Consider the following 23,863-nt stretch of genomic DNA (forward strand, 5'->3'; position numbering starts at 1 on the left):
TTCTGATGGAGCAACACTGCAAGTGAACATTGGGAAGCTATGGCGATACAGGTGTCTGTAGGAGAACGGGTAGCAACAAGGACGAGGCAAGAGGCATAAACAGACTTCAGGAAATTGGTGCGCCACTGAGCAGTACTGAGTAGGGAGCCGGAGTAGGAACACCAGATGCTGGGAAGATGCAGAGCTGTAAGTGGTTTCAACCCAGCACTCCACCTAAGTCAATGCCTAGCGTGTGATACCCAGCTGGAACCCTTAATTATATATTTTTATGTTTAAGTTATTTTATTTCTGAATGATGTACCCTTATATCACGCCCCTCTCTTTGAATCCCCCCCCGGTCTCTCTGAACCAAGAAGTAGGTTGTTTTGCAAAGTTAAAAAGTGTATTTGATGGATTTGAACAAGATATATATCACACTTTTATGAATTTGAACAATTTCTAGATATCACACTATTAATATTTTTACAATGATCACCAATGTGTGATATTACAATCAACAATCTCTTTAATTAGTAAGAGTATGGATGAGAAGAATAATGTAGCATAGAATAAACTTTGTGTGAGTTCAATGAAATGCAATGATAGGAAATTAATGCAGCACAGAAATAAAACTTGATATGAATTCAATCAAATGCAATGTAATCACTCTTTCCCCCTGATACTGCTCAATCCCCCTTAATATGTAATATAGAGATGGAAGTAGAGAAAACATGTTTCAGGAATAAACACTCTACAAATGCAGTTTCAATCCCAATTCCCCCAGCAAGCTTAGAGAGAAACAGGAATGATTTCAAAACAGGTCAATTGCTTTTGAATGTGATTTTAAATGAAGGGGGAAAATGCTAAAAATGGATCTAATTCTCTAAATTGGATTCAAAACTAGTGGGAGCTGCTTTGGATAGTTCCAGGTAGACACTAGCAATGATGGTTGGATAACTAGCAGATAGGAAACTGAATTCAGAGGTTGAATGCAAGAAATAGCTATTTTATATGTGTTGAAATTGAGCCAAATGCAAATCCGCGGCAAGCTTTTCAGTGCACGGGAAACGAGATTACAGAAATCTACAAGGAGTTTGGAATGCGGTTTTAGGTCCGTTTGAAAGCTGAGGATGTTAGCTTAAATTCGACATTTAAATTTAGTTTCTAGCATTCTCCGGTTCAGAAGTTATGAAGGTTTTAGTAGAGGTTGATTTTTTTTTTTTCAGAAAGAGTCAAGGTTTTCAAATGAAAGATGCGCTTTTGAATATTACAAACAATAATTTTCTTGGCACTAAGGAGGCTATGAAGATGCAAGAAACCCAACGGAACAGCCACCAGAACAGGGCGCCTCTGCTCTGACTTTTGCCCGCGGAGACACTTGTCTTTCTCCAGCAAATATATTAGCGCAAAGATATTACAAAACAATTAACACAGGACTATATGTATGAGGGAAAGATTCAGAACAGACAAAAGAGATTCAACAATGCAGTCTGGATATTTTGGAATGGGTTGGATAGGATTACTTAAGGATAAGAGATTGGCGATGGACAATTCTATGCTAGATACTCACAACTATGGTTTTGGAATAGGCCCGTCAGGATCTGGTCAAAGGTTTTGGGCTGGAATTCGGCTAGCCCACCAGACAGGATTCAGGCGCTAGTGTCTGCACTCAGCACGGCACTCTGGTCTCTGCACGGCACTCTGGAGTTTACAGCTATCTGGTTTCAGATCTGCTCTACTGGTTTGGATCTCTGGGTTCTGGCAAGAGTTCTTGGCAAGAAGCAGAAAACAGCAAAGCCAGGGTGTTCAATTTTTAATGTTACCCTTGGAAGGCTGGGGTTAAAATCAGGTTGCAAGATTTTAAAGGTCAAGCTGAGAAGGGTTCAGCTTTAGAATTGGGCCTTCTGCATTCAGAGTTCTGGAGTCTTGGATCTGGGTTCTCCTGCAGAGCGCTTTGCCAGTAAATCAGTTGATGGGTGAATGTGTGTATCTAGGTCTTAAAACAGTCCCTATTTATGTATTTCCCAAAGGGGTGGATAGGCTGATTATGCTAACCCCACCTTCTAGGAATCCGATTGGTCAGAGTATTCCCCCTCTCCTGACTTGAGAAGGAAGCTAGTGTCAGAGTGATGCTGCAATTTACAATCCAGGGAAAAACCTCCCCTTTGTTGTTACACAGAAAATCTCGTTTTCATATAAAACATATTTACAATATCACCAACTTGCTAATAATATATATTCACATCACATATTTAATAAAGCACGTATCCGTCCGAGTCCCATCTTGAGAGTTTCGGTTCAAAACTGACGTTTTTCGCACTTTTGGTTGGTTACCCAGTGTCAGATCTGTACACATTTTTCCACATACATGCGCATGACATCTGGGCATAATCCTGTAAACTTTCATATTCCTAGCCTGATCACAATTGCTACAATATCAACATTTTAGTAGTCTGGTCTCTGAATATCGCACAGGGTTCAGAGTAGTTTCAAACCGGGAGCAGCATTTTCATACTAACAACCTATAAAATACAGTCTTTTCCAAATTGTTCACAGTTGTCTGAGTCTTTTTCTAAAAAGATATTTCCCTGGAGTTTCAGATACACATATCAGTCTAGCTCCGCCTCCAAGGTTTGGCTGGGCCAAGAGCAACCTGAGCCTCTCTTCCTTAGCAGTTGGTTTCTATTGACCCCCGAATTTGCATTTCCTTTCAGTCACGGGAGTCTTTTGTCTCCACTGAGAGCAACAGGCCAAAATCTCCTCCCACTTCCATTAACAACTCAATGCCAGTTCCTAAGCAGAGAGCAGGAGGAAGATTCCTTTGTTTGGGGAGAAGCTGTGGAATGTCTGAAGTCCAGTGTGGAAGACATTAGTTCACTTTAAAACACTGTTTAAAAATGGGCTTTTCTGAAATACAATTTACATTTCTACAAATATGCACACAAATCTCTTCATTCCAGTCTTTTTAAAACATAGAAATTGAATTGTAGCAACCCATATTGCTATTGATGGCAAGTCTCTTCTTTTCTACAATTTGATTTTAAGACACAAGTTTTAAACTGACAGTACAAGTAATGACAGGTAGGACGCAGGCGAGCGGCGGTACGGCGCCCATATCTGACATTTTTCCAAGCAAGCATCTTTTGAATGTGGATTTTTTATGATGAAAGGTGTTTCTTCTGACATTGTGCTTATGGGGATTCCTTAAATAAGGTGATGGGTGAACACCCCACAAGGATGTTGGATCTTCTCTGCTGTTTGGGAGCCATGATTTTGCACTTTCAACAGCCAAGGAAAAACAGATATTAAACATTTCTGGATTCTCCTGGCAATACAGCACTGCCTTTGCAAGCAGTTTTATTTCACTCTGTGGGCAGCCCAATGTGCATAAGGATTTCTGGCAGCCATTCTGTTGTTTTTGATGAAAGCAACACACAGTGATGTTTGCAGGGCAGAGCCAGTGGGTCAGAACATCCCATAGAGCCACCAGAGAGATCCCTGATTGAGAAGTGTGTGTAGGTGTCTAGAACGGGAGGTGGAGCAGCAGACCCAAGAGGTGGTAGAGGTTTACGGATGACAACTGCTGTGGAGAAGGTGAACTGGGAGGAAAGGCTGCAGGACAGAGACAAGGTGTTCAAAGCCAAGTCTGACATTGCGTGAAAACCATCAAGAAGTTCCATCGGGTCAATTTCAGTGAATATTCCAATAAAGAGATTGACCTGAGAAGTGCTTACTCCTGGAACTGGGTGTGGGGGGCTCCTAGAGCCCTTTGTGAAACAGATTGAGATAAAAAGCATTGACTCATGGAACTAGAAGGCAAAGAGAGACTTTGAACTAAGAAGTGTTGCCTATCTGAGAAAGAGATTCACTGAGAAGCACTGACACCTGAATCTTAGAAGCACAGTTCCTAATGCTATTTGAGGATGGCATCAGTGGCAGCTGGTGAATAGTTTTAATTGGAGGGTCGTACACGTGTTCCTCCAATATGCAGTAACGACCGGGTGTAGCAACAGAGCCCAATCAAGCAAGGGTGTGGGGGTTCGGACGATTATTCCTCTGAGAATTTCTTTAAAATATTTGGTTAAAATGATGCATTTTTAGCACACCTTCTGTGAACAATTTCACAAAAAGTAATAGTTTGCAATGAAATTTGTAACGCATGCAAACATGCAATATATGCCAGTATTATCTTATAAGAACATACTACTGTTGGCCTTAACAGTACTAAATGACATGCCACAGTGAAAATCTCTCCACCAATGTGGGCCAGTACCATGTAGGAAGACTCAGTGTGATGCCTTCAACCGTGGTGCCCAGTAAGAAATGCCATTTCACAGTAAATATATATTCCCAGACTGGACCCACCAATGTAGGTCAATACCATGTAGAATACTCAGAATGCCTCTTTCATCCTTGATGCCCAGTAAAAATTCAAACCTACAGTAAAGAAAGTTCTCTAGACTGGAGCCACTAATGTGGGCCAGTGCCAGGACTCATCATGCTGCCTTCAACCTTGATGCCCAGTAACAAATGCCATGCCAGAGTAAAGAAATATATCGATACTAGACCCAGTAATGTGCGCCATTATCACGAAGGAACACTCATCATGATCACTTCACCTGATGTCCGGTTAAATAAGTCCTACCGCAATAAAAAAAACAATGCACAGACTGGACCCTCCAATGTGGGGCAGTACCACATAGGAACACTAATTATGTGGCCTTCAACCTTAATGCCCATTGATGAATGTCAGTAAAGAAGCATATGTAGACTGGACACACCAATGGTGGCTAGTACTATGTATGGACACTCATCATGGGAACTTTACCCCTGCTGCTCAGTAATAAATGCTCTAAGACGGTAAATAAATATATCCAGACTGGACCCATCAATGTGGGCCAGTACCACATAGGAACACTCATTATGCTGCCTCTACCCTTGATGCCCAGTAAAAAAAATGGTGTTCCACAGTAAGGAAACATGTTCCGATAGGACCCAACAATTAGGGCCAGTACCACGTAGGAACGCTCATTCTGCTGCCTTCACCCTTGATGCCCAATACTACATTGCCATACCATGGTGAATTTATGTCCAAACTGGACATGCCAATATACAAGTCCTTCTGGCTGCCATCACACGTCCTCCTCCACCTGTGCCCAATCATAATCCTGCTGCCCACCAGCATCCACACTCTTCATACATACATAATTCATCACTGCTCAAAAACTGATATAGACTTAAGAGAAAAAATTCTCATCTGTAGAAATAAACTCAGGTGATCCTATCTCAAGCCCTATCCCCACTGCACAAATGGCTACCGCAATTGTTAGTCAGCACATTTAAGGTGAAAACCAATGGAACCTCTGTAAACTCAAATGAACAATCTCATATGAAGCAGGCCCATCTAATGCAATAGGCCAGTAGAAAATCATCATCTAAAAGTAAAGAAATTGCACCAGAGCCGTACCTGAGCAGTACAGGGAATGCATGCTTTGTTTGGAATCTCACCAACCTGACCAACACAGGTATGATTACCAGGGAAAAGGGTCATACAAACAAGTTGGATGTTTCTCATGACCTGCACCTCTTCTAAACTTCCCGGTCCTCGGAGAAACTTGGTGGAAAGATGTATAACATTCCTGTGCAGACTAACATCTGAAATATGCATTGTGGAATGACAGACCACACTACCTCCATTTCAGAAACAGCTGAAGGATGTGTTAACAAATTCCAAACACAGTATTTATTTAATTCGGGAGATGTTATTAATCTTGATGATGCAAATTAACCTTCACCTTACTGTAATAAATGAGAGATTATTATCCACACAAAAAAGATGCATCTGAAAAAGACAAATTGCTGTAACACAAGATCAGATTTTCCAGATAAACGATGACATCTCTACCTCTAATAGGTGGAGATCCTAACACTTTTTCTATTTTTTGAAAGAGATGACCCTTCGTTGATGAGAAATAACAAGCCCAACGGGATTGGGGAAGCAATATTGAATGAAGATGCACAGAAAGTCACTGAAGAGAATCGTACCTGTGGTTCCCTCTCCAAATCAGAAGGGACAAAATGAACAATTTTGAACCATTCATGTCCCTATTGAAAGACATTTCAATTGACCTTGGCACAATTAAAAGCAGGCTGGATTTTCTAACTGCTCATGCTCTCTCTCGGCCACCTGAGAAAGTGATTGAAACACCTGTGCACGAGCGCGATAAAAATAAAAAATCAATCAGTGTAGGATGCGAAAAGAAGCTTCACTACCTATACAGCTTCATTTGTCTGTCTTAGATAAGGAAGAAAAGTGAAAACGAAATCCCCAATGATAGATTTGGAGGCTTTGCCACATGACCAAGATAATTTATGGATTGGGAAAGCAGAGAACATCACATACAAGTGATATTGAGCAAGGTTTAGTTGGGCATACAAAACCATCTAATCATAATTATCTTTGGGCAAAATATTTCCATACTATGTGGCCTCCCTTGGCTAGTCTACCACACAAGCACAAACACACAATACAAACTGACTATCTGCCTTTTCAAACAAATACGGTCGAACATACAGATCAACTACCATCTTTTTGACTAGAGTTTAACCTCTTAAGAGAGGAACCTGAAATTAATTAATAAAACTTTCCTTTGGTTCAGATAAGTCGAGGGTTGCAAGTCGTTTATTTGCAACAACATCATGGAAGTTAAGAGACATTGTTTAGGGAAGGATACTTGGTATGACACTATTGAGCCAAGAAGTTAAGAGACATTGTTTAGGGAAGGATACTTGGTATGACACTATTGAGCCAAGAATGACTGACAAATGCTTTGTCGGAGGCCTTTTGGGCATGGAAGCACTTGTGTATCCTCCCCATGGATCAAATATGCACCTAAAACCATCCATCCTAGATATTAGAATTCCGTAGCACCTGACAACCATTGTGAAAAGTAAGTGTTGAACTTTATTTCTTGACAGACCATTTTAATTTAATAATTTGCCACCAGTAATCTGCAAACTCATAATCCTGTGGTAATCATTGCATGATTTAAACACTCCACTTCTTAAATTGAGTGTTTAAAATATCAGCTGTTATGGTATGCTATATTTTGCAAAAAATACTTTTGTGAAGATGCATGTTACATTAACACAATCTCATGGCTGTGATAACCTTCTCATGTGATTGCAGGATTCCATAACTGGGGTAGGAAGTTACGGTATGTATATGAGGATTACATTATGGGTAGGTCCTGGCAGATGATCAGACCACTACCAGCCCTCCCCAACCAGGACCTTATCACCTTGAAGTCTGGCTGTGAAGTGAGGACTGGTCCTGTTGGGAGCCCGATGACTAAAGACACACCCTTTCTCATGCCAGTCATTTTATATTTGTGGTGATGTTTGCTCATCTGTTTGATTACTGAGATTTGGGTCCAGGCAAGATGCTGCGGTTCCTGTTGGACTGATGAGTCTTAGCATAGAAATCAAGATGTATATTGGAAGGTAGATGAGGCCAGAAGTCATGGAAGAGGTCAGAAACCTGATTGCCTTATCAGACACTTTCCCTTTCAGGTTGTGTGAGGGGGGTAAAACTAGCAGCCAGTCACTACTTGTGGCCAACTCAGTCTCTTTCCATTCTTTCTTGAGATGATGTGGATGTGTGTGTCTGCCATTCCGGTCTCATGGTATCGGATAAGAGTGATGACAGACAGGTGGCGAGACCAGTAGCAAGGGAGTGTGGAGGCAAGGTGGGAGATAGGGATGTATGACAGGCTGCGTTTGGTTGTCCAGTTGGTGTGGTGGGTGAACAGATAGGGGATGGTTGAGAAGTAATTAAATGGGTGGTAAGTATGAGCCAGAGGCATTGCATGGGGGTGTAATACAGCCACACATAACGAGCCCATTAGTTCCTGAAGTAGGGATGCTTGCAGTGGGGCATACCAGTGGCATGTCTATTTATTTTTATTTTTTTAATTTGTTTGGGTGAAATTCAACCTTTCAAATATTTGGTGCAAAAATATCTCGTAATTTACAATCAGTATTGTTCATCGATACACAATAAAATTACATTTTTCATAAAAATAAAAAAAAATTCTTAGACCTTTTGTACAAACATGTAACTACAGAACAACTGACAGAAACTTGACTAAAGCAATATATATATATAGACAGACGTTCACTGTTGATAAACAATCCCCAAATTTCATCGTCCGAATGATGGCAATAAAGCTGTAATTGGTTTTTAAAGTAAATTTGTCGTAAATGGAACAACGCTGGACAACGCACAACTAAATGAGTTAAAGACTCAGTTTGCTCAAGGTTTTTACAGAAGCGACACCAATCCTGTTGTTTTAATTTACTATCCCTTCTGGCCATAATGGCATGTGTAGGATAAAGATTTAGACGCATTCTGAGTAATTGCTGTCTCACAAGATGAGATGGACATTTTTGCAGGTATTTTTCCATTGTGCCCATTTTTTTTGGAAGAAAAATAAGAGGGGAGTAATCAACACATTTTTTGCATAGATCTTAAGATCTTAAGTCACAATCCAATCATGTTGAAAGAATATTTTTTTGGCTTTTGACAGATTCAAGATTAACAATTGCAGAGATATGTCGGCTTCAGTTAGAGCTTTAAGTACACTATTGTACCACAATTTAGGGAATTTATCATTTGATGTTAGTAAGTAATGTGCAATAGTGTTCAGCACATTCTTCTCTGATGCACCTACCAAGCACTTCCTGAAGAAACAGCACATTTTCCAAATTACATTACAATAAATCGAACAAGTTCCCAGTTCCAGTCTCAGTAAAGCAGTTGGAGCACAGTTTAGTAGTTTAAGAACATATTTCCAGAATAGACTTTCATACCGATCCCAGTACTGTCTTGTTTTTGGAGTTTGGGATTCGGCCCCCTATGACACTACAGGTATAACTTTTTGTTTGTAAAACAACAATATGTGATTGATGGTAAACTTTCCATATTTGCGCATTAGAATTGATGCTTGGGAAGCCAGGGTTTGAGCTTTTGCGCTAAGAATTAGAGGATTCTTTTGTTGACTTGGACAACTTGAAAAAAATAAGCCTAGATATTTATAGTCGTCAACCACGTCAAGGTTTTGCTTATCAAGTGTCCATTTACACCGTTTGATGTTTTTCTTGCTTTTGTTCTTTCGACATATGACCACATGTGTTTTTCTGTATTAATTATTAAATTATTTGCTCTACTATAGTTCTCTAAACATTTGAGCAAATTTTGAAGGCCTTTAGGGGTCTGTGATACAAGTACAAGATCATCGACATAGAGAATCCATTTAATCTTTTGTGTTCCCAATTTTGGTGCATCACTTTGTGTTATTAAACTCAATTCCCAGATCTAATAGGAAAAGGTTAAAGATTGTTGAGGCTAAAATGCAGCCTTGTTTAACACCTCTTTCTGAGCTAACACTCCTAGATAACTGCCCATCTAGTGTAAATCTAATCTGGACAGTTGCATTAGAGTGAAGATCTTCAATTATTCTTTGAAGTGAGTAGGGACAACCATACCTAGTTAGTTTGGCAAAAAGCAGATTGCGATCAACGGAGTCGAATGCACTGCAAAAATCAACAAAAGCCATATATAAGTTTTGATTTCGATCAGTGTATTTGGCTTTTAACATATTCAGAACTATCATATTTGGAATGGTACCAAGGCCAGATACAAACCCTGTTTGAAAAGGGTCACACATATTAGCTGACTTGAGCCATATATTCAGTTCTTTCAAAACAATCCGGGAGTAGATTTTACCCGACGCATCTAATAGCGTGATAGGCCTGTAGCTCTCTGGTTTCTCTCGATTGCCCTTTTTGTAAAGTGGAACAATGATGGAATGTTTCCATGAACAGGGAATTGTCTGAGAATGATTGATTTGTTGAAAACTAGAGAATAGGATGTTAGACCATAATTCGGGATGTTGTTTGAATATATGGTTCGACAGCCCATCAGGCCCAGGGGCTCTAGATGCACTAATAGTTTGAATGAAGTACAATATGTCTGTTCTATCAATGCTAAGAAAAAAAGGAAAATGTGTGGATTTGATCTGAACAGCACCCTTCTGCACGGGCGGGGCTAGGATTTTCTGAAAATATTCTACCCATGTAGCTTCTGTTACTTGTTGAATTTGTTTACAGTGCTGTTGGGTACAAGTTATCTCATTTAAGACTTTCCATATGCGTGTTGTGTTTTTGTCTTTTTTGTAATCAAGCATTTGTTCTCCGTCTGCTTGTGACATTTGTTCTTTATAATGTCGAATCCAATTCCTATAGTTAGTTTTTAAAGTCTTTAGTTTTTGATAACGAATGCATGATGGAAGAAGTGCCACCTGCCGCTTAGCCTTCCAAAATAGTGCTTTCTGTTCTTTTATTTTAAGATCAAATATATGATTTTTGGGCTTTTGTTGATTTACCCTGTTCATAGGTTGTCTAATTTTGTGTAAAATATCTTAGTACAGAAAACTGGATACTGGATGCGGTGTAGATCTATTAAACTTCAAGCGTTATACCAAATTGTATGATGGAATGTGCGTTCCATCGTAATCTGTTAATGCTATTATTAGCAATAACAGAATGACCCCATTTTGTATTTACAGATGTAATTGTCATTGTGGAGCAAGCCATTGGAGGCAAAGCAGGTTGTGGTCACTCGTTTTTGTTTCTTCAATTTTAAATTTAGATGAGTACTGAAAAAGCGAGCTACTTACTTATACATAATCAATGATTCCACTGGATCCTCTTTGAGACCAAGTATTATGAGGTGGGGAATCCTCGAGGCCTGACCCATTCATCATGATAAAGCCTCTAGATTTGATTAAGTGGTTCCATAGGGTTCTCCTTTTGTGTTCTGTGGTCATTATCTTAGTTAAACAATGGAGGTTTAAATCACCAGCTATGATAGTATGGGCAATTTTGGAAACGGATGTAATATAATCCAACAACGTGGAAACATTGGTAACAAACTCAATTTCATCAGTGTTTGAAGGATTCCAGTAAAGATTAACCAATTAACCAGAGCATAGAGGATGGAGTTAACAGAAATAATAGTCAGTTGGGAGTAATGATTTGGAGAGTATTTATGGATAATGGTAATATTAGCACTAATTTTCGTGGCGGTGAGAAGGCCACTCATCGGCCAGCCTCTAGGCCCTTTTAAGGCCAGAGTTGCATGCATGTCATGATTATCCCATAAAATTGAATTAGTAATCCACGTCTCCTGTAATATTACAATATCAAATTCTGATAATCCATTGTGCTTATTACCAATTAAGTGACTGAAACCACATGTGTTCTAGGAGACAAGGGATATTGCAACTTTGTCATCTCTGTGCTCTAGTTAACTTTTGGTTGCATTCCACTGGCATTGTTGATTTACATCCATTGCAGATTCTTGGTTACCGTCACTAAGGCACCAGGTAACATTTTTTTGGGGGCCTTCTTTCATGAGTGAGTTTGACTCAACTTCGTTTTGTGATTCACACATGACAAGAAAACCCATTGAGAATAACACCTCCTTTGCTTGCCAGACAAGATTCTTGATAACTCTTGACCGGAACCATAGTCTCACTGTGCTTCGTTGATGCATAGCAATGAATTCAACTTGTTCTATGTCTGAGCTAAGGATGTCATTCAAAGAGTGAATGTCGGAGAATATTTCCAAAATGCTCTGATGGTTTAAGGTGTATTGCGTATGTGGCTTGGGGCGACAGCTCAAGAGTAATGATCCCAAATTATGATTGGGCTTATTTTGTGTTTTCTCTTGGGATACTGAGACATTTTTCTTTAATAGTATCGAAGATGGTTTACGTGTTTCAGCTACTTGTTTGTTGGGTAACAAAGATTTAAGCATTTGAGCCATTTCAGTCCCTTGATTAACATTTTGAATAGCCAAGTTTGTATGTATGTGGTGTTAGAAAACGCTTGTTGATGCCTAGAATCGCACCTGTTTAGTTCTCCAGCATTATCAAGACACATACACTATGTTGGATGCAGAACGGGCTTGCTAATGGATTCAGGAACCTTGAGGTCTTTCTGAGCTGAACATTGAGTCATATAGGCATCAACTGCTTTTCTAATTTCCTCGCGCCGTAGGGTTAAGTTTTCTTTTTCATCGCGAGATAGATTTGTGTTCAATTATGAGCTGAGCAATTTGGTAGTTGTTTTGGAAGGTAGTTTATGCGTATCTGCATGAGAATTCACTGCATTTATTAGATCATCCAGAGGTTCATGAGAAGTCACTTTTTTGTTGGAGAGAGAATTAGCAGTCACAAGTTGCTTGCGGGCTTGTGCCAGTAATAGGTATTTTTTTGCAATGGCTGAAGATGCTAATTGTGAATTTGAGTTCGGTACGAGTTGTTTTATGAACTGCTTAGAAGCAGCAGACATCGATTGTTTGGTACCTTTGATGTTCTTTGTTTTCTTTGCCACAATATTTGGCAATTTTTTAGAACCTTTTTGCGTTGTAACATGATCTTTTTTCAAAAAGATTGTGTAAACCTCATTATCAGTCGTGTTTACTGGAGTCACTTTTTCCTGTTTTTCCATAGTAGCAGAGTTGGACGGAATGTTGGAAGAGAAGTTAGCAAATTGTCCAACAATGATGTTAGGAAAACATGGGAGCAATGGTGTACATAAATTAGACCCAGAACATAGTTGACCACCAACAGCAATTCCAGGTGACGTGGCACAATCAACCACCGTTATGAGTTTTGTTTTTTTAGACTGGGAGGTAGTTGCAGTATCATGAGGCAAAGGAGTAGCATTATAATTCGATTGCCATTTTATAACCGAGTTTAGTAAATCGGTTTGCACATTTATTTTATCATTTAGTGTGTCAAATAGTTTGATCAGAGTGTTCATAGTAGTGTGCATGGCCCCGAAGGACATAACTACCACTTTCGACAAGCCATCCTGCGCTAGCTGGGGATGAGATTCTGATTGCATACGTGGTGTTGGATTTAAAAAAAGAGGATGATGACACCCCTTGATTCCTGTGTGTAATTTCAGAAATGTTGGGTGAGAATGATAATTTCTCTGCCAAAACATGGTTTGAAGTTCCACTCTGAGAGTCAACTAGGTCAATGGTTATTGGAGCAGCATTTTGTGATACAGATGGGGAAGAGGAATAGTTTCCCATCGCAACACTAGTATGTGGCCTGGATTCACCTCGGAGTACTGTACTATCTGATAGCAATTACAGCTTGTGATATATCACTATTACGTCTTCTGCATCTTGCAGTGGGGTTTCAACTACTGCGCCTGTTGCACCTGCTGTGCTGTTTTTGACTGGCATGTTGCCCATGGTATCAACGAGAAGTACAGGCAGCCGATTTTCATTGCCAGTAGTGGTAGAAGCTGCAGGAGAGCAAAAGGTGCGAATATCAGTAGAATTAACGGCAGAGTCTTTATTTCTGCCCCGCTTTCGTCGAGCAGGTGTCATTTTAGGCATTGAACATATTAACACAGCATTTTCATCTGTCCTGACACCTGAATTTATTTCAGATTTCTCAGTGTCATCTCTCGTACGTGCAGTCCGCCAGAGATTTGGGAGCAAAGGCATTCCAGTTCTTAAGGTGTATATGTGCCGCATTGTTTATCACTAAGAGTCAAATACACTAACAAGAGATTTACCACTGTGTAAAAAAAAATTCCTGAACAGATAAGACCCAATTGGAAATTCAGTTATCAGAATGGAAAAGAGGCTTACCTTGGAAAAAGAAGAGCCCCTTTTAAATTTAAACACAAATGTTCTTAAATACCGCTCGAACGCTGCGCCGCAAACAGTACTTTCGTGGTACTTCCGTGGTGCGCGCGCGAATGTGCAGGAGCGGGTCTATTTGTACTGCTCTGCCTCGGAAATGAGGGAGCGGGATTTACCAAGCCAAGAGCTTTTCTTAAAGCTGTAGCTCCAAATCAGTGTCACAGTGAATACAGTCTTCCCATGAGCAAAACGACTGCTGCTCAAGCATGGCAGCAGCCAAATCCAATGAAGGTTAGTAGAGTCCACGGACGGGAACAAGAACAGCAAACAGTACTTTCGTGGTACTTCTCTTTATGTGTATGTACAGGAATGCTGAAACAGGGATGTGGAACCATATTAAGCACCTTAATGTGGATCAGCGTTCATATCCACCACACTGCCAGGCTAGGGATTTCAGTTCCCCTTTAGTGTAGTGGCCAGCAGAGGTGTTCTGTACACGCATTTGTTTTTTCGGAGCAGAGAGATTGCTAGTCTTAGGCTGGGCTTTCCAAAACACCAATTAATAGTAAAATCAGGTGAATTACTTTGAATAACCAAATCATTATTAAAGAAACAATCACATTTACTGTATGCATTTTGTTCATAATAATTTTATTGGGTTGTCTCAGAAACCTGAAAAGGACTTTTCTATTTGCAAGGTTGACAATCATAGCACTAGTTTAAGAATGGCCAGGGAGGATTGAACTATTGCAGGATGAGCACTAGGTGCCCACCATTATAAAAATGTTCATAAATCTTGAGGCTAGATATTCTGCTGTGAGGCTTCATAGTATAGAAACCTAAGAAGCATACAGTGTAGGACTCAAGGCTGAGTCAGTCCTGCCAGGTTTTGAGCCTGTGCCCAGTATGCTGAACAGACTAAACACAAATGTTAGTGGCAAGTGCATTCTTATCAAACTACGTTTATGGCAGTTTTGCTGAATGTAAATCACTTGCTAATATTGAATTGTCATTTTGATGCGTTTGTTCAATTTTAAAACTGCTAGTCCTGTTCCCAGGAAGCTTGATACAATACATGAATAGCTTCCTTGGGACACACAAAGGATCAAAGTCTCCTCATTCTCTTTAGGTCAGCATAGATTCTTGGGAGTTATAGCTTGAGAAACATATCATAAGAGACGTAAAATATTATGTAGAAAAGAGACACCAGGATAAAAGCACCATAAAATCCCATCAATTGCACCCACCAACAAGTCTTTCCATTTCACAAAAGTCATAAAAGTTGGAACTCAATAGGAAATTGGTATTCACAAATGTAGAATGCCATGCAAACAAACTCATTACAAACCTCCTGTGTATTGGCAAACACTTGGAAAAAGTAGTTACTACACATCTACTCACCAAAATTGACAACTCCACCTCCTAAATGACTATCAGTCAGGGTTTGGCCCTAAGTCAAGCATTGAGACAGCCACCATCTAGGTGGTGAATGAGGCACTCCAAATCCTAGATAAGGGCGATGCATGTCTCCTTGAACTCTCAGCTGCACTTGACACCTTAACCACCACATTCTTCTGGCACTCCCTTCTGACAGGATGGGATTCTCTGGCACTGTTCTAAATTGGTTTACCCACTACCTCTCAGGCAGACACCAGGCTGTTCAAATGAATGTGTTGCTTTCTATCAGACTCCAGGTCTCCTGCCGAGTCACCCAAGGCTCTAGCCTCTCAGCAATCCTTTTTAACATTTACATGGAGGTTTTGGGCACTCTACCCAAAGATCCCAATCTAGCCGTCCACCAATATGCAGATGATACTCAGTTGTACATGAAAGTAAATAGCGCTGAGAACATAATTCATCTCTGCGATTACCCAGCCATTATTCAGTTCCGGATGTCGACTGCCTACCTAAAACTAAACCCATCCAAGACTGAATTTGCTGCATCAGTCCACCTGCTAAAAAACAACTTGTCCAACAATGGCTCAATGATATGCACCTAAATGCCCCCACAATTCTCCAGTTTCACAAATCTATCAAAACATGGCTCTTTCAACTACACCTGACCAAGGACTAATTCCAATGGACGCACATACCTACGCACTGACCTCAGGGTACTGCTCCACTGTTAAAATAGTGCAGCTCAAATCCTGTCTACCCATACTCTGTACAGTGCTCTCGATCTTGTTCCGTGCTTTAAAACATACAAATAAAAATAAATATATAACGCTGACATCCTCTCACTAAGACAACAACCTGCACAATGCCCAATGACAGCTAGATGCTTTGGAAGTAAGGCCCTCCTGTTCTGCTGTGACTGTATTCTAAACATGTGCAGATGGAAATGCAGTAAGTGATTGTAGCAAAGTAGTACAGCATAGATGTGTGAGATTTTACAGCCCAACAGTCACACACGTGTGCAAGACCACCCACTACTTTACTGTGGTGTAGAAAGACAGGTGTGACTACATATATGTTTTACTTTGGCATGCAGTTTTCTTCAGCTCATAAGTCTTCATTATTTTGTAGCATGTGCACCCGGGACATATGGACTGGATTGTATAAGCATCTGTAAATGCCAGAATGGTGGGACCTGTGATCCTATCACAGGACAGTGCCACTGCCCACCAGGAATCCATGGACAATTCTGTCAGGATGGTAAGTCCTGAATATGTTGTTTTGGTCTAAATTCACTTTCTCTGTAATTACATACTCTATGTTTAGTTTAATTATTATTTTTCTGTTTTATTATTACATTAAAGTGTATTTGTAGAGCGCACATTCACCCCAGAAAGGCATCTTGCCCATATTGACAGATAACAGATGTTACTTATTTTATTGACCTCGGAAGGATGAAGGGCTGAATTGACCTGCCGGAATCGAACCTGTGACCATGAGGTCAAACACAGCCCCCTGTATTGGATCCATTAGTCCACTAAGCCACAGACCTGGCATACAGACAGCAAGGTACCAATGGAGGCTGCTCCTAGGTTTCAGTGGCTGATTCATAAAAGATTTGAACTGGAACAAATCAGGAGATGATCATTAGCCTCTCAGCTGTGCACCTGTTATCTCATTCACAAAGCCAAAAGCTGGCATAAATCTGGATACGCTTGAAGCCTCTTTGCGATGATCATGTGCATAGCAGATTCACAAGGATGTGCTCGAGGGCTTCTCAGAGATGCCACATGTATCTGCAGATTTGCTCCTGCTTTTGCCTTCATCAATTAAATGTAAGGTTTCTGGTACAAATCTCAAATGCTCATGGACATTTTTCTGTTTTCGAGAATGAAAATCTATGTGAACCATGCCTGGACAGTCTGCTAAACCCATGTGCATCTTACAAATGACAGGCCAACACAGCTGAAAAGGAAACTGAATAGTCCACTGAGGTTATTAAGAGATGTATATTTATTTATTAGTCCGACAGTCCCAAAGGTTGAGTGAGGGTATACTTAGGATAAAGGACGCCTGAGACAACCAAGCGTCGGAGATGAAGCAACCCATGGTGTGTGACTTATAATTGCTCCCACTCGCTCACTCATTCACCGACTGACGCACTGACTCGCTCACTCACTCCCTAATTACAAACACAACGTGAAGCCTTTCCTTGTTCTTGATTCACTGATGGACACGTGGCCAGGAGTGAGCTGGCCCATATTGAACTCTGGACACTTCCTGGTAGGCCTCTACACCCTGGGTCTCTTTTGTGTGGTATTTTCCCCATAGGAAAAGGGTTGGGCTTGCTGAAAATGTGAAACATGGGGCCACTTTGAAAGTTATTTCCAGGGCCTCTTTTGCTTCCCAGTCCACCCCTGCAAGTGGCCCTCAAAATATACACCTTGATGCCCATTCAGGAATGTTCAGTTTGCAGGTCACTCCGAGGTCCAGTCTCTCGAGAAGTACCACTCTTTGTTCCTACCTTCACAAAGCTAATCAGATGGAGGCAGTATCATTCACTGCTGGGTGGCACGGCATGTGTAATTCCAAAGTGATGGCTTAGCTTGGATCATCTACATAGAGGCCAATTAACTGATGGGATGAGGAAGGCTTATTTTTAATGGCTACCTACACATTTTTTATATGGTTGGGGTGCAGATTGTTATAGAAAGGTGCTTGGGAGCAACGCAAGGATGCCTTTGAAGAGACTCACTGCCATAGTGAAAGGTACATTTGGTGCCACTGTAAGACTTCACTTGTCGAGTCACAGCTTTCCAGTTACAGGTTATTGTTCGGTGTCCTAAACCACCACTGGTTGCATTGCATATGACATTGGACGAACTATTAAAGGACTGTAGTATGAGTGTGGATGAGCTTCAGGGTTTTGCACTATAAAGGTTTTACTGATTCTAATAATAAGTCAGCATTCCCCTACTGTACTCCTATATTTGTATGATGGGTCAGAAGACAGATGTAAAATGTGCAATTAAGCTTGGGTCCATTCAACATTGCTGTGACTATAAAAATTAATGCGATATTGAGTCACACAAAAGTTCCCCCCATCCCCCGCACCAACACCAGGCTTTACCTACATCTTTAAATGTGATGAAGTTCCAGGTACTAGTGATGGTGGGAGCTTTAATTGGAACTCCAAACAATAAAATGACCTACTCCTGGGAAGGAAGTTATATATATCATTAACCACGCTCTGTTTACGGTTATTATGTTTTTATGCAGAAAATAAAATTGTCAACCCACTATGTATTTAGTATGATTGAGTACCACTAAAGTCACACTCGACATGCGTGTGGACGATGCTGCACACTCCCTGGGAATAACACCCGTAAAATGTGAAATAGTCTCGCATGTCGAGTGTGAAATGAGGGATACTTTTTGATAATGGACATAGTTATTGGTGTATGCATCAATGATCCTTCGGCTAACACAATAGTTTCTTAAGAGGAGTATATTGTTTAATAATACAGTAGTGCTGCCTACAACTCTGTTTCCTAAATATGCAATAATTGACCCATTTCAGTGCTGATAGTCGAGGGTGTTTTATCATTTTTACTGCAAGTACATGTGAGTTGCTTTAAGTAAAAGTGAGGAACATGTTCACTAAACTTTGAAAACATGTATTGCCAAGAGTGCGGAGCTCAAGGAATAAAACAATGGGATGGTGTTTAAAAAAGTAAAATGTGTTTGAAAGTAAAAATAAAAAAGTGCTTACAAAGTTTGAGTATTTTAAGAACTGAAGTGAGTGTTGATTTTAATTGTAGAGAAAATTATGTTAATTGCAGGTTTTCCAGTAAGGAGAATTGAGTGCACAACACACATCATATTGTTAATATATGGGATTGTACTTGCTATGTACATGAAAATGTGTGACATGAAATGTTCTGTTTAGTGTACAGCAGACGTCAATCAAAGGATCTAAGTAACACCATATTTTTCTGAATGCACAGGGATTTCCAGCATTTAATTTAATTTTTCAGTATTTTACTGGGAATTATCAACATACGTTTACCTCATGCAGTAATGGAAACGACCATTATGATTTAGAGTCATGCAGACCCTTCGGTTATTCTTCATATTGGAGTCAATATCATGGGGATTGCATATTACAGCACCTGGTAATTACCGCATGTAGTAATGGTTTTGTGTGGAGGAAAGTCCCCTCACACAAACTAGGTGTTTTTTTTTTTTTGCAGAGTTTCAATTTGAAACCCTAAATTTGCGGGAGAGGCAAAAATGCTGGTAATTCCAGTACCACTACTCTTATGCCTCACCACCAAACTCTAAATGAGGCCCTAAGCAAGTAGCATCAGAAGCTTTGTGTGTTCAACAGGATCCCTATTTACACAAAATGTCTTATTAAAAGCATATGAAAATGAAAATCGGCATTCGCTCTTTGGTACACTGTCTATATCCAACCTGGGAAATTAAGTGCCTCAAACTGGCTAATAAAAGTAATTATTTGTGCTTGTTAAACAGGTTGTCCAAAAGGTTTCTTCGGTAAGAACTGTAACAAGCGATGCAACTGTGTCAATAATGGCCACTGCCATAGACACTATGGAGCCTGCCTTTGTGACCCCGGGCTATATGGACGATTCTGCCATCTAAGTAAGTCATGATTTAAGCATATCATTATTTTTATTGTTGTGGAAGAAAAGTACAAATGTAGGCCTTGTGATATTCCCCAAAGACTGGGACAATGTGCAATGTATACAAACACACATTCAAATGACAAGGGATCCATATTATTGTATGCTTTTGAGTTATACAGTGTATTGCAGCAGATGAAAGTTTAGAGACATGCTTTCATTGACTGAATGCCTATGGCAGATTGTCATGACTGAGGTAATCTAACCAACATGTCCTTTTTAAGCCATGTTATTTACAAAGCATAGTAATGGCTGTCAGATTTGACTCCCTGAATAGTAACATCCAGTCGCGTTTTCAGAATGCCCCACAGATATACTGTACAATTAACCTCCAGTGTAATTAATAAAATTGATGTTTCCATCAAATTCTTTGTGGCTATCCAGAACACCTAACTGTACTTTGCTATTCGATGGCTAGACAAGCCCAACCTGTTCAATTCCTGAAGACCTCAATCTAGAACCTTCCACTAGTATTAAGTATTTGCATACGATTCTCAGTCTGCTGTGTCTTGCAGGCAGTTCGTATTGATGCTATTTAAATGGTTAATAAAAATGGGTAAACATAAAAAAAGAGAAACTAAGGTAATTGGGAATCTCCTGACTTGAATCTGTTAACCTTCTTTGTCTCTTCCCAAATTATATTTCCAGTAGGAATCTCTGTGCACACCTGAGCCTAGTGCCTGCTTGCACCCACACCATCAAAACATCCATGCAGAGTCATGGGGTGTTCTCTCTGCATGATTCTGCAACAGTGCTACCCTCAAACACACTTAACCCCTTTGTCTATAGACCAGTGTGTCTCCCAGTTTTATTACAGAACAGGTAGCTAATTGATCTTGGGCACTCCCCCTCTGAATAGACCGACACCCAAGTGATAGTGCCATAAATCGTCAGGACACATACCAAAATAAACAAATAAGATATTTACATCCTGCACACATCAACACCCCCAGTTTTGCATATGTTTCTTCCTTTGTTCCCACTAATCTTTATTCATCTCGCTTCTCTGAGAACCATCTGTCCTGGGGCTGCAACAATGGCAGAAGCTGCTCCATTTAAGGACACTTTACATAATATTACATTAAAAAAGCACGTCCTACATATTAAATTGATTTTAGGCACTTGAATATTTGATATTACAGGTCATTTGGAGTTTGGTGTATTCTGGCAGTAAATGAGCTGGAAAACCGGCAAACATTATTACCGTTCCTGCCGCTTGATATCCCAGAATTACCAGGCTATTTCAGGTGGTGGGAAGGGCGGTAAATCCCCATTCCATGGGGTCCCATAGGTGCCGGTAATACTGGCTGTTTTTTGCCAGTGGGGACCTAATTTACCTTCAGCTCTTGGCTGGAGGTAAATCGGATAACTCCAACAGCAAACTTGTACTGTACAGGTCCGGAAAAGTGGCAGTATACAGAAATACCAGTACTTTTTGTTCAGACTGGCAAAGTCCTAATGACCCTCATTGCTTTTCATGTTATCTTCTTACAAGATGGAAAGGCAGAGCAAGCACTGCTGGATTTAAACCTGCAACCTACAGTATTCTACGCCATTTGGAGTCTAAGTGGTCCTTTGAGTTATGTAATAAGAGACTTGGCTGATTTAATTTAATTAATTCTCTTAAGTTTATTCAGGGAATTATTTGAAATCACTTTTTAAGGCAGTCTGTGGTAATTTCTGAACACAACACTCACCACATTCCAGGAGTGATTGTTCAATCCTTAAAAGTCCCAAAGCTGAGTTATAAATAAAGTGTTGCAGTTCACAGTTAGAAAAAAACCCTGCTGTAATACGCAGATCATTTCACTGATCATAAGTCAAGACAAATATCCATTTTAAATAACTTTGCATCACCGGTAGAGCACTTCAGGGCCAAGGGGCCAAATGTATCCAAGCAAAGGTAATCGTATACCAACCCAGGAGAACACTGAGATCCTGCAATATGGCACTCATTAAATCATGTGAAATCCTGGAAAGATATTTGGGGGAATAGTGTTGGGGGACCAGTCATGGGGTGGTCAGGAAGGGTCCCCATGATTGTGAGGGGTTCATGTTGTGCGCACCATATTGATGATATGAGGATGGCAGTGAACTGGGCGCAATGTTGCAAATTCATATGTACTGAGTGTAGTTAATTATGGATCGGATATGTTCCTTTTAGTGACTTTCGCAGGGTTTCAGATGGCAAAAAATGAGTCAGTAAAAGCGGTTAGCTGCTGCACATGAATTTTAAATAGCAGAATGAGTCATCTAGTAAGAAGGTCAATTTACAAACACAAGATTTATGATTTAACAGGCCTGCAAGGAAACAGATGTTATCTCACTCATCGTATTGAAGTTGCATAGAGGAGGCTGATCATTTGTTTGGGCTGGTAATAAAAATTGCGCCAGGGCTTCCAGCGGTTAATTGTTTTTTACAGGTCACCCGAGTCTGTATGTTTTGGAGTAGTGGTTGCATAAATTAGTATGTCTTCAGAAGCACTAGGAGTCTGGGGCAGTTCAGATCGCAATCAGTATTTGAAAGAAGATCCTGTTTATTCAAGCCTTCCTCTATTAGCTAAAACATGTAAGAGGACCATGTGCAATCACACTTGCAGAAGTGTAGTGGTTTATTGTCTAGAGTCTGATGGTATCTTTAGCATGCCCTGTGCTGTGGGTGTATTTGATATGTTCTAATGTTTGTTTGTTTTAATATGTGTAGTGCGCACCAGACCCGAGGTTATCAGGCCGCAAAAGAGCATCAAAAGATTGTTCAGCTTGGGTTACATTGCTGTGCAGGTACAGACCATTTTACCAGATGACTTAAATGCAGTTGAGTTACATAATCGCATAGTAAAAAACAGAGCACAATGTGCAAAGTGTTCATGGTCAGGCACTTTGAGGGGAGGCAATATATACAAAACATAATACGTGGTGAGTACACTGTGTACAGTCCAGGCCGAAGAGGGGCAAAGGGAAGTTTTTACCGTGTGTGTAGAGCGTGATCAGAGGTCGTTTTCCTTGATCCAGAGGATAAGGTTGGATCTAAAGCGAAGGTAGGGTTAGTCTTCCCTAAGTGGCAGTGGGAGGGAGTTCCAATATTGAGATTGAGCAGCTTTAACCGGTAAGCTATTTCCACCTGTCTTTGTGCGTCTAAATCTAGGAACCATTAGGAGGTTGGCGGTTCTCATAGGGGGGTTGGAGGACTGCCTCGTGAATCTAGCAATGAGGTATTGTGGGGCGTCATTGTGGAGATATTTGTGTCTCAGCGAGGCTGTTTTTTTTAGAAGGATTTTGATTTTAGTGGAGAGCCAGTTATGTCTTCAGTTATCAGAAATGTGGGCGTTCTTGGGGGATACTTAGGGCTGCTCTCAGGGCATTATTTTGTAGAATTTGAATTTTGTTAGTAATATATTTATTACTCCCTAAATATAGGGCATTGCAATAGTCCAGTTTAGACAAAATAAGGGCTCTCGGAAGGGTAATGCAATTGTTAGAGGAAAGGAAGGGCTTCGCTGCTCTGATTAGCTTACATGTATAAGCGGTAGATGAGGCCATAGCGTTAACTTGTTTTTTGAAGGTTAAGGAGGAGTCGAGGTAGAAACCAAGGGTTTTGACTTCCTTGGCTACTGTGATGTTGTTATCGTCTATTCTAAATTTGGAGTATTTATGGTCAAGTTTGTTAAGGATGGCTGGGGTGCAGAGAATGAGGAGTTCCGTTTTGTCATCATTCAGGCATAGACCATGAGAAGCCATCCATGCCTGGATGATGAGGTACACCCTGTTCACAAAGGCCAAATCCTTGATTTAATCTTCCGTCAACAGGATGAGGATCTGGGTATCATCAGCGTAGTTGGTGTAGGTGATACCCAGACCATTTATATTGTCAAAAATGGGCTTTGTGAAAATGTTGTACAGGGTAGGGGACACGCAGGAGCCCTGTGGCAATCCGCAGGTGATAGGATAGGGTCAGCTGCCATTTCCGGTGAAAAGACATGCATAGTCGTGTTGTCAAGGAAGGATTGGATCCAACTTATTGCTTCTTGTGAGAAGTGCGCAGCGTAGTCCA

The 23,863-nt window shown here is 40.4% G+C and overlaps 1 protein-coding gene across 6 annotated transcripts in view; it reads left to right on the top strand.

Moving 5' to 3' along the window:
- The window catches only part of LOC138491794 (multiple epidermal growth factor-like domains protein 6), a 1,495,213-nt gene that overhangs the window by 995,125 nt on the left and 476,225 nt on the right, over nt 1-23,863 (top strand). For all 6 annotated transcript variants that reach the window (XM_069618507.1, XM_069618508.1, XM_069618505.1 and 3 more), the window contains exons 15-16: nt 16,238-16,366; nt 19,643-19,771. In XM_069618507.1, the coding sequence (XP_069474608.1) occupies nt 16,238-16,366; nt 19,643-19,771 (258 nt within the window). The remainder of the gene's footprint in view (nt 1-16,237; nt 16,367-19,642; nt 19,772-23,863) is intronic.

Source organism: Ambystoma mexicanum, chromosome 10, assembly GCF_040938575.1.
Source record: "Ambystoma mexicanum isolate Mex_15411 chromosome 10, UKY_AmexF1_1, whole genome shotgun sequence".
NCBI classification, from domain to species: domain Eukaryota; kingdom Metazoa; phylum Chordata; class Amphibia; order Caudata; family Ambystomatidae; genus Ambystoma; species Ambystoma mexicanum.